Source organism: Lactuca sativa, chromosome 1 (assembly GCF_002870075.4).
Source record: "Lactuca sativa cultivar Salinas chromosome 1, Lsat_Salinas_v11, whole genome shotgun sequence".
Classification (NCBI taxonomy): Eukaryota; Viridiplantae; Streptophyta; class Magnoliopsida; order Asterales; family Asteraceae; genus Lactuca; species Lactuca sativa.
In genome coordinates, this window is record NC_056623.2 from 70,134,523 (window position 1) to 70,146,536 (window position 12,014).

Here is a 12,014-nt window from a genome sequence, read left to right on the forward strand (position 1 = left end):
GTTGGACTGTAGCAACGGAAGTGAGGGTAAGACTATGGTTGGATTATATCATTCACATGGTATGTGGTATTTTGGTAAATCACTAAGTTTTGTACTTACTATTTTAAGTTTAAAATGTTTCAGGTTGTTCAGATAACAAAGGAAAGGATACGGCTTGATTACATCACACCGATAGACAAGTTTTGGAGACTTCAGCACTTATGGTTTTCACCGTATTATTATTACTTTGATTTTGATGATGGTTTGTCAAACTTGAACAAATGGTTACTTTTTTGGGAATGAAATTATTACGAATGACTTATTAAAAATGAAAAAATGGTTTATATATAATATAATATAGTATATATGCATAATACATGGAAATAAGTCAAAAAAGTGAGTTGGAAAACAAGGTCGGTGAAACAAAAGTTATCCATCTTTGTCAAAAGCATAGATTTGTTTGCCGGTCGGTCTGATTCCATGATTCAACCATCGCTACGCCACCACCTCTCTTCACCTTTTTCTATTTAATTATTTCTTTTATGAAAACAAATCCAACATAAATAAGTTATAGGAAAAAGAAAAGAAAAGGGAATCTTAGGCTAAATGAAAAGCTCTTCCATGAAGCAAAGCATACACTTTAATATATTTTCATCTTTAATAATATAAAAGTACAAAATTTGATTCTTTTCTAACTTACCACTCAATATCATATATATGAAAACAAATATTCTTCCTATTATCTTTTAAAAAAAACACATAATAATCTTTCTTTTTGTACTATATAAATTATTTGCAACATCTATTCCATTTAATATATATTCCAAAAATATTATATATTTTCTATTCGTTTTGATTCTTATCTTTGTTCTTATGAAAAGACATTCTGGATATTTAAGCTATAAATATAACCAAAAGTACAAATATCAACCAAATGTTACAATTTTAGAAGTGGAGGAAAGTATGAAATTATTGTTAATTGTTACGTGCTTCAAAATATAAGATCCCATATTGTACATCGGATAACAATCATATTTATGTGAATTACAGGGAAATTATTGAATTTCTTTTTGTGTTAATAATGTTTAAAAACCAAATTTATAAATTCGATTCATTCAAAAATTTGATCTTCTGACATAAGGTAATAAACTGCATATGATATTCTATTCGATAACATACTTAAAATAACGAAATTCACACTATTTTATTTGTACTATGTGTCTGGATATCTCATACAAGTTCCATAAAACATTTGAACCTCAAAATTCCATATCATCTTCAACTTCAAAAGTCGTAAGGCAATTTAGAAGTCCATAAGGCATCTCAACTCATTTGAAAATTTTCAATTATAGAAAATGCTTATGTGACATTAAAATCAAAATAATCTAGTTTTGTATAGAATCTAAGTAATTGTTTCGAGTATGATTTAGGATTGCATCTATATCTTTTTCCATATTTTATAATATTGTTTTATTCACACTGTATGAAACAATTACATTACGAAACTTTTTAACAGCTGATTCGAAAATTGTATATGAAAGAGATAATATTTATACATTGTGACTTATTAGTTTTTCCAAATTTTATTTATCAAGCTATTTATCATAATATCATTTTATTGCCTGTGAATATTCGGAAAAATTTTAAAAACAAAAAAGATTATTTCCCTCCATTATAATAGCAACAGAGCAAGGACTAAGAAAAGAAAAGCTTATGCTTGCACATGAAGGTAAGTAAGCAGCGTCTTTTCTTAACGTCTTCCACACAAGAAATCCACTCACACTCTCGATCTCCTTAAGCAAAACCCACATCCATTTTCTCTAAAAATTTCACCTAAAATGTGATTTTGACCAATCCATCTGCAAAAACAATCTGTTTCTTCGAATTTCATCAATGGCGTCCGTTCGGAAGCTTATTGTAGAAGTAGTTGATGCCCGTAATCTTCTCCCAAAAGACGGCCATGGCACGTCAAGTCCTTACGTGATTCTTGATTTCTATGGCCAACGACGGAAGACCCGGGTGGTGGCTAGGGATTTGAACCCGGTTTGGAATGAGGTTTTGGAGTTTAATGTCGGAAAACCATCCGATGTGTTCGGTGATATGCTTGAAGTTGATGTTAATCATGATAAGACTCTTGGGCCGACTACCAGACACAATTTTCTGGGTAGAGTCCGCTTGAATTCACAGCAGTTTGTGAAGAAAGGGGAGGAGGCTTTGATTTATTATCCTTTGGAGAAGAAACACTTGTTTAGCTGGATTCAAGGCGAAATTGGTTTGAAAATTTACTTTGTTGATGATGTTGCTCCGCCGCCGGCGCCACCATCTCCTCCGCCATCTGAGGAGGTGAAGGCTGAGCCAAAGTCATTGGAAGAAGCTAAGTCGGAAGCTGACGCTGCCCCCAAAACTGATTCAGAACCACCACCGGTGCCTGAGGTGGCACCTACAGAACCTGCTCCACCGTCGGAAGCTTCCGATGATGATGCTGAAGTTCCAGATCTTGATGGTATTGATCCAGTAGAAGCAAGTACTCCAATGAAGCAAGAACGATTTGATCATGATCAATTAAGGACATCAAGATCTATGCCGGACATCAAAATCGGTGGTGCTATTCCAATCGGCCCACAGCCAATCCCTCGGACTTCCTCAGTCAGCAGCTTCACGACAGATGTATCTGATAGATTTCCAATCGAACGATCATCATTTGATCTAGTGGAGAAAATGCACTACCTCTTTGTTCGGGTAGTTAAAGCTCGGGCTTTACCTACCCCTGGCAACCCGGTAACCAAGATAGTTGTTTCCGGTTGCCAAGTTGTCTCAAAACCCGCTCGAAAAACCATGTATTTTGAGTGGGACCAAACATTCGCTTTCCGACGAGATGCCCATGATTCTGCATCCATTCTTGAAGTCTCCGTGTGGGACCCGTTGATCTCAAGCTCTATGTCGGATGTTGCAGGGCATAATTTCCTAGGTGGCATATGTTTTGATGCCACAGAGATCCCCTTACGAGACCCACCTGATAGTCCGTTGGCCCCACAATGGTACAGGCTAGAAGGAGGCGGGGCTCATAAAGGGGATCTCATGTTAGCTACATGGGTGGGGACACAAGCGGATGAGTCATTTCCTGAAGCATGGAAAACCGATACTGCAGGTAACCCTAGCTCTCGATCCAAAATATACCAATCACCGAAGTTATGGTATCTACGTGCGATAATTATCGAGGCTCAAGATGTTCCCCCCACATCATCGTTCCAAATCAAAGCTCAATTAGGGTTTCAAGTTCAAAAAACGAAATCAATCGCCACACGTAATGGAACTTCGTCATGGAATGAAGACTTGATGTTTGTAGCCGCGGAGCCATTCTCTGATCAACCGTTGATGTTGTTTCTAGTTGAACAACGGGGCCCAAAAGAGACAACTGTCGTTGGAGTCGCTAGCCTGCCTTTAGCTTCCATAGAGCGTCGTGTAGATGATAGAATTGTGGTATCAAAATGGTTAACATTTGAAGATCCAAACGAAGAAAAAAGAGTTTATCGTGGTCGAATCCAAGTAAAAATATTCTTCGATGGAGGATACCATGTGATGGACGAAGCCGCACACGTTTGTAGTGACTATCGACCCACTGCAAAGCAACTTTGGAAAAGCCCGATTGGCACAATTGAGCTAGGGATTGTCGGATGCAAGAATTTGCTACCAATGAAGTCTATCAATGGCAAAGGGTCCACAGATGCTTATGCCGTGGCAAAATACGGAAACAAATGGGTACGAACACGAGCGATATCCGATAACCTAGATCCGAAATGGAACGAACAATACACATGGAGAGTTTATGACCCATCCACCGTGTTAACAATCGGAGTTTTCGATAGTTGCGAAGCGTTTGGATCTGACGGTCAAAAAGAGTCGACACGTTCGGATTTTCGTATGGGGAAAGTACGTATACGTATATCAACTTTAGAGATGGGGAAGGTGTACAAGAACACGTACTCATTAATGTTATTAAATGCGGTCGGGCTCAAGAAAATGGGCGAGCTAGAGCTGGCGGTACGATTTGTGCGTATGGCACCAACGCTTGATTTTTTGAACGTATATTCGCAACCCTTGTTGCCAATAATGCACCATATCAAGCCAATCGGGGTGGTGCAGCAAGAGATACTTAGAACGGTCGCAGTTAAGATCACTGCGGCTCATTTGGCACGATCCGAGCCACCCCTTCGTCGTGAAGTGGTGGCCTACATGCTAGATGCCGACACACATGCATTTAGCATGAGGAAGGTTCGTGCCAATTGGCTACGGATAGTCAACGTGCTATCGGGGGTCATTGACATGGTCAAATGGTTTGATGACACACGCTCATGGAAGAATCCAACGTCTACATTCTTGGTTCATATATTGCTTATGATGCTCGTGTGGTTCCCTGACCTAATCATCCCCACTTTGGCATTTTACGTGTTTGTGGTCGGGGTTTGGAATTACAGATTCCGGTCTCGAGCTGCACCACCACACTTTGACCCAAAACTTTCATTAGCAGAAACAATCGATGGTAATGAGCTCGACGAGGAATTCGACATGGTGCCGTGTACTAGATCAAATGAAATGGTGCGATTGAGATATGACAAACTACGTATGCTAGGAGCACGGGTGCAAACTGTGCTAGGTGACATAGCGACACAAGGTGAACGAGTTCAAGCTTTGGTGACATGGCGGGACCCACGTGCCACGGGGATTTTTGTTGGTATGTGTTTGGTGGTTGCTGTCATATTGTACCTTGTACCGTCGAAGATGGTGGCAGTGACATTTGGGTTTTATTATATGCGACATCCGATCTTTAGGGATCGGATGCCGTCTCCTGCACTCAACTTTTTCCGAAGACTGCCGTCATTATCAGACCGTATTCTTTAGGTTCGATCGACCGGTATCTATTTGTGTAAATTAGTGTGACATTGTGTAATGTGTTGACAGAACTTTTATAAGTTCGATCATTATTAATTAGTAGTACTTCCACCTAGTGCTATTGAGCTTGTCCCTTATATATTCATATATTCAGTTGAATTAAGAGAATATATAGTAAACATAATGTATTTTTTTATATGTTCGAACAAATATTGATTAATCAAATACGAATATAACCTCGTAAACTCTGTATGTGTTTGAGGTCATCATGCTTATCGTTGTATCCTAATCTTGAAGAGTTGAAAGTCGTTTCTTGGTAGAAATCTATAAAATGATGTTTTTTTATAAATTATAAAAAAATTTGCAAAAAACTTAAATACATATTTTAAATAAATATTTATTATTTTATACTCATGTTCAGATCATGTGTGAAACGAGTAACATCAATAAAATTTAGCTAAAAACATATTAAATGGTCGTGAAAGTTGCACATAATATATTTTTAATGCATACAATCTTTTAATCGTGTTATTAATATTAAAATCCACAGTTCTACACTATTATTGTGACAATATAGTTTTTGATTTTCTTTGTGGTGAATGACACAAGAAAGACTTCCTTCTCTAACTAATAAACCTCATTCGAAATTTCCAACACAACTCATATTGGAATTTGGATGCTAAATTCATTGAAATGATACCAATGTATGCAAATGGATAGATCAATGTGTCTTATCCAGACTCCAGAAAACACAGTTGTCTTTAGTCTGGATGCATACAGACCTAAAGAAAAAGACAATGGTATGACAACTATGATTTACACCGAAATCAATTTATTTATTCATGATGAAAAGCATTTATACATTAGAACATGTATGTAATTTACCAAAAAACATTAGAGAAATTAGTAATACTCAACTACCAAGTACACAAACAGCCTTCTATTATGCCACTTCTGCTGTAACTGCATTAACTGATCCATTATTTCCCTCCTTTTCCTTTATGAGCCTCATTATTTCTACTTTTTTCTCTAGTAGAGCTTCAATTTTAGTATTCAACTTCTCTAATTTACTTTTCAGCTTGCTAAGATCCTTGATTTTATATTTTTCTCCCTTATCTTTCTTCTCTTTACCCTTTTTCTCCCCCTTTACTTCTTCACCATTTCCATTTATTTCAATCTCCCTTGATGCAACTTCAGTATCACTGCATGTTTTATCACCCTTCTTATCTTTGTGCTTCTTCTTATCTTTTTTCTTCTTTTCATCATCTTCTTCCACCCCTTCATCTTTACTTTTCTTCTCTTTCTTGTCCTTCTTCTCTTTTTTCTTCTTTTTATCCCCTTCTTCTGAGTCTCCTTCATCATCCTTCTTCTTGTCTTCATCATCTTCTTTTACTTCTTTATCTTTATCTTTCTTCTCTTTCTTGTCTTTCTTCTTCTTCTTTCCTTCATCATCGCTCTTTCCTTTCTTCTTCTTTTTCTCCGCTTCATGCTCATTATCATCAGATTTGGCATCCTTATCTTTCTTCTTCTTCTCTGTCTCTTTTTCCTCTTCCTCTGATACTACATCATCATCATCTTTCTTCTTTCCCTTCTTCTTGTCTTTCTTCTTCTTTTCTGTCTCTTTTTCTCCTTCCTCTGATACTCCATCATCATCTTTCTTCTTTTCCTTCTTCTTGTCTTTCTTCTTCTTTTCTGTCTCTTTTTCCCCTTCCTCTGATACTTCATCATCATCTTTCTTCTTTTCCTTCTTGTCTTTCTTCTTCTTCTTCTCTTTCACATTCTTATCATCCTCATCAGACTCCTTCTTTTTGTCTCCTTTTTTCTTTTCTTTTACCTCCTTTTTCTTATCCCCATCCACATCAGATTTCTTGTCATCTTCCACCTTGCAGTTGTCATCATTAACTTCCTTATGTTTTGGCTTCTCTTTCTCAACAGATTTGGTCTTCAAATCCAACTCTTCTGTAATCTTCTCTGCCTTTCCTTCATCTGTTCCTTTTATCTTGTTCTCAGTTTCCAAATGAAGCTCTTCCTTGACAACATGTTCATATGTATCATCTATCTCAATTTTCGGATACATACTCATGTTTAAATATAACCTAAAATCCAAGCTATCTGCAGACAGAAATGCGGATGCTGTTAAAACCAATACAGTAAAACAGCATATGCAATAGAATAGATATCAGATAAATGTAACTAAAACTATCAAGAAACCAACTTCACTAAAAATCTAGTAATGGAATGATCATGAGAACCAAATTGAATAGAAGAACAATGAAGATCATAATAAAATTAGAACCCCAGCTCATTGAGCTCTAGCTACAGCTACACTTCGACATTAGGATATGGGTGTTGAACATGTCAATAAATTTTAAGTTTTATCTCTCCAAGTTGTTTTCATATGCTATATTGATAACAAAATGTATAGATAGTATAAGTGGTTTATATGGCATGTAAACTTGTAAATATATCATGAACTATATGGACAATCCGTAATATAATTAGGTTTTTTAAGATCTGTTACTTTATACCTTCAAAAATAATAAAGATTTAGACTTTCTGAGAGAATTTCTTAGTTCAAAACTTCATAAGAAAGACTTTCAAATAGAGTAGTGTTTTTGAGAGAATTTCGTTAGTCAAAACTTCTTGTCTTTTGCATGTTGTGTGACATATCAATTTTGTATTCGAAAAAAACCAGATTTCTAACCTAAACTAACTTGAAGCCCTTTATTTATAGTGAGGGAGAATTATACGGCAACATGTTATTCCACTCTACATGAGCAAGTAAAGTAACCCACATGACAAGCATATTATCAAACAGTTGGCGATCAATCAAAATTTGGGGGAAAAATACATAAGAAGACCCAAATCAAAGAATCACTGAACAAACAAGTAACAATCAACATCAATAATCAATCAATTAAAGAAAAATAAAAGGAACCCAACTGAAGGATTCTAAAAAGATGTCGTTTATATAGAAACTTACCTAAAATAATCAGTCGGTTGAGGTTTCCACAGTTTATGTGAAGCTTATCGCTGAATTGGAGGGTGTGCGATCAAATCTATTTATAGCCGTTTATGTAAGCAAGAGTTTGATCGTGGTAGATACGAGAAGAACGCGGGTCTTTAATTAGGAACCGTTTTACCGACACTTTAACGCGTATGTAAAGTGGATTTTAATGCATTTGTATATATCGAAAATTATTGCTGAGGAGTGAGGAAAGTATACTTCTTGGTTAAGGAATTCCCTTCTTGTTCGAAAGTCAATTCAGGAGTTGAGTTCGATGTCTAATTGTCTTCGATATTCACTTGCGTTAACCGTTATCTTGCCGTTTCTACGAAAAAGGGTCAATGAGATGACAGATTAACGTATTACGTCTACTAAACTATTCTTTTTTATATAATTGAATTTTCATCAAATTCTTCAAAACTTACGAGGATAACATATTGGTGTTCAAAACTAGATATTGAAAATTCGGATATCCGATTACTGGGATAGTAGATTTTTTATATCTAAATTCGGATGTTAAATCGGATATCCCAAATTCGTAATTTGCAAATATGAAGTTCCTTAATTTGATATTGTAGTTACTTTAGCTAGAGAAATTAACATCATTGTTAACTTCGTGATAGAACTAATAAACAAAAACTAAAGAAGCATTATGACTTTAGCATTAATTGATCCTCACAGCGGCTTTATAAGTGAAAACTATTTTCTTCGGGCATATTATTGCTGCTAATTTCTAGTGTATTTTGCAAACAAACTAAAAATCACAATAAACTATGCAAATATCATATTAAGAAAAGAAAATTGACTATTCTATAAAAACTTCATAAGTCTTTCTTTTCATAAGTCTTTACTTTGGAGATAAATTGAAGTCAACAATTATCTTTTCAAATAAACGAAAATTAATATCATAATTAACTTTGCGTATAATTTTTTTTTTTAAAAATTAGCTTTGCAAACATTGTGATTAAGGGAAAATATCCTTACATCAAAAAAATGCAACAATAATGTTGAGCACGATTATTTATATTGGAAAAATCAATATTTTATCAAAGACCATTTAAAAATAACTTACAATCTTGAGATACTAGTACACTTTGTTTTCTTTGAGTGTTTTTTGGATGTTTGGATGTTGGATGGTTTGGAGAAAATGAGTTTCACACCTATTTATAGGTGTTACCATCTCCTCTAAGGAAGGTTCTAGATTTTTGTAATAACTAGATATATTTAAAGCATTCTATAATCATCTACCATACTCTAGCTATTTATAATCTTCTATAATGTTCTACCATACTTTAGTGTCTTGTAGAATATTTCATAACATTCTAGGTTTTCCATGTCATTCTAGAATATTCTAGAGTCTTTCAGTATATTTTGGAATCTTCCATAATCTTTCATAATATTCTAGAATCTTCCAGAGCATTCTAGAAGAATCTAATTTCTTCTAGATAAATGGTTAATCTTCATTGGGCTAGTGATGACCTTCAACAAATAATTCTTATATGACAATGATCAAGGGAATCGAGGGGGTAAAAGAATGAATGTAACATCCCATTTTTTTCCAGTAGCTTCAAACTCATCCCTCGGATTTTATTTAGGGCATCTTGGCCCTTGGTTTAAAAGGAAGTGGCGAAATGGTAAGTTGGAAGTTTAAGTAGTACGCTGAGCGTACAACATGTACGTTGGGCGTATGTATGCCAGGATGGAGCCCTAAATTTTAGGGTTTGAGGAGTATTTAAACACCTTATGGATCATTCTCTCTCATCTCTTTCAGCCTCCACACCTCCCTTAGTCGTCCTGAGAGATCCCTAGCCTCCTAGTGATCATTCTTGAGCTTATAAGTGTGTTTTTGGTACCTTCAAGAAGAAGCTTGTGTATCAAGGAGCCAAGGGGGGAAGGCTAGCTTGTATATCTTGGTTCATCATCTGTTTTGGGAGCTCCAGAAGGTATAAAGTTGCTACCTTGATACCTATTTCTTCTAGATCTATCCTTGGTAGTTTATTTGCACTTTTTGTCCCATAAAGTCCCATTATGATGCATGGTTCATTTTGGACGATTTGAGTTGTCCTTTTAGGCCTTAGAATGGTCCTAAGGCATAAAAATGAGGTCCCTCGAGCTAGATGGGTCCCTAGTTCTTTGTAGGAGGTCTTAATGGATTAAGACCATGTATTGAGCCATGTTCAGTCAACTAAAGTCCTAAAGTTTGAGACTTTATGGTCCTAGAGCACATTTGAGCAGTAGATCTGAAGTTTGAGCTTAAGTGCTTAATCTATTAAGCACTTATGGAAGTTTTAAGATCTGCGAGGTTGTGCCCCACGTAAATCTAGTACGCTCAATGTACTGGGTCAACCACCCCCATGGTGTTCAACATCAGGAGAGTACGCCTAGCGTACCAAAGGAGTACGCCCCGCGTACTTCCTCTGTTGGGCTTTTTGTCTTTTAGGCTTCGAGTTTTTGGCTGTTTTTGGACTAGTTGGGCTAGGCCTTTCTGGACTCTCTGAATAACTGGGCTTGGGCCAAGTTGTGATAATGGATCTTGGATTTAGGCCCAATTAGGGAGTTGGTCCCAATTTGGTAAATTAGGCCAATAATGGGCTTTGCATAAGGACTTTCAAGGTTATGGAATTGGCATTGGGCATTGGCCCAATAAAGAGAATGGACACGATGGATTGTGTGGAGCCTTAGTCAAGATTGTTATGTTGTGTAATGACTTGGTATTTATTATATGATAGTTTGGGAATTTCCGATGAGATAGTGATTCGGGAGTTCGATTCTTCAGTTTAGACCGAAATTTCGAGGTGAGTTATCCTCACTATATCAACAGGGTCTAAGGCACCAAGGTCGGCCCTTTATCGGATTTGTATCCGGGTATTTGCTTGATATGTTTATTTGATATGCTAGATCTGCATCCTGGTAGTTAGGATGATATTATGTTAGTGACCTAGTTTAGGTCGGTATCCTGGCATATAGGATGATGCTATGATAGTGACCTGTGTTAGGTCGAGGATGATGTTATGTTAGTGACCAGTTAGGTCGGTATCCTAGTTATAGGATGGTTGATGTGTTAGTGATCTGTTAGATCAATATGGTTATCTGTTATATACATGCTAGCGTATGATATTATGTGCACATGATTGTTTGACTGGTATGGGGGTTGGGTTGAAGCGGGTCCTACTTCGTGTTGTAGGCCAACATACCCAGGGCGGATCGGATAGACTGCAAGCCCAGGAGGGCACATAGTCAAGCCGAAGGCCCGGCGAGCGGTCCGAATAGGCTGAAGGCCCCGAGAGGGCGGTCCAGACGTGTCGAGGCTCAGAGAGTGGGCCAGATAGACTGAAGGCCCGGTGCGGGCGGTCTAGTCATATTGTAGACTCAGAGAGTGGACCGGGTGGACTGAAGCCCCGGTGCGGGTGGACCAGTCACACTGTAGACTCGAGATGCATGGTTGTTTTGTGTTTGTTATATGATATGTTTATGGTTATATGAGGTTGGTATTTGGTGGTAACTCACTAAGCCTTCGAGCTTACAGTTGTTGATTTTGTTTCAGGTACTTTTGATGATCGCGGGAAGGCGAAGGCGTGACCGTAAACTTCCTCATATTTTGACTTGGATTTCTAGGATACTCTGATATAAACTATTTTGGAAACCTTTTTGTAATAACTTTTAGTATTTGAAATGTTTTTAAAAGTTTAAATTTGGCATGAATTTTATGGATGTTACAAGTTGGTATCAGAGCCTTGGTTTGAGTGAATTGGAGGAACACTCGTGTGAATCCAGTCTCAAACTAAGGAAAATATTTTCAAAATGATTTTAAAAGGTTTTCAAGATAAGAAAAGGAAGATGCAAGTGTACGATCAGTCGGAGCTAGTAAGTAGACCCCAAAATACCATACAGTTATTTGATATTGTGATATGTTAGAACAGCATGCTAGTACTAGGCTAGGGATCTTCAGGAATTGCATGATAGAATTGCCATATTACATGATGCCAGCTATCCTAGGGTTTCCTTTATATGAGATTGACATCATTATTGTAGTGGCTTAGTGTATGCATCACAGTTATACATAATTAAGATCTTATAGCCTGAGAATGTTTGGTTTGGCCTTATGTTCTCTTGGGGGCTTAGGGTAGGATCGGATATT

At 36.8% G+C, this 12,014-nt stretch overlaps 2 protein-coding genes across 2 annotated transcripts; one reads left to right on the top strand and one right to left on the bottom strand.

The window, feature by feature from the left end:
• The first annotated feature begins 1,674 nt into the window (after positions 1–1,674).
• On the top strand, positions 1,675–5,065 carry LOC111916602 (protein QUIRKY). Its single transcript, XM_023912269.3, has one exon. It carries the CDS (start codon positions 1,873–1,875, stop codon positions 4,876–4,878), a length of 3,006 nt encoding a protein of 1,001 aa, XP_023768037.1. The 5' UTR covers positions 1,675–1,872; the 3' UTR covers positions 4,879–5,065.
• A 619-nt stretch (positions 5,066–5,684) lies between these two features.
• Positions 5,685–8,111, bottom strand: LOC111916603 (uncharacterized). Its single transcript, XM_023912270.3, has 2 exons — positions 7,853–8,111; positions 5,685–6,981 (listed from the first exon to the last, which is right to left on the bottom strand). Exon 2 carries the CDS (start codon positions 6,950–6,952, stop codon positions 5,813–5,815), a length of 1,140 nt encoding a protein of 379 aa, XP_023768038.1. The 5' UTR covers positions 6,953–6,981; positions 7,853–8,111; the 3' UTR covers positions 5,685–5,812.
• Between the last annotated feature and the right edge of the window lie 3,903 nt (positions 8,112–12,014).

Bases quoted from the DNA above. Each gene is read 5' to 3' on its own strand.
- LOC111916602 (XM_023912269.3), top strand. From the start codon at position 1,873: ATGGCGTCCGTTCGGAAGCTTATTGTAGAAGTAGTTGATGCCCGTAAT.
- LOC111916603 (XM_023912270.3), bottom strand. From the start codon at position 6,952: ATGAGTATGTATCCGAAAATTGAGATAGATGATACATATGAACATGTT.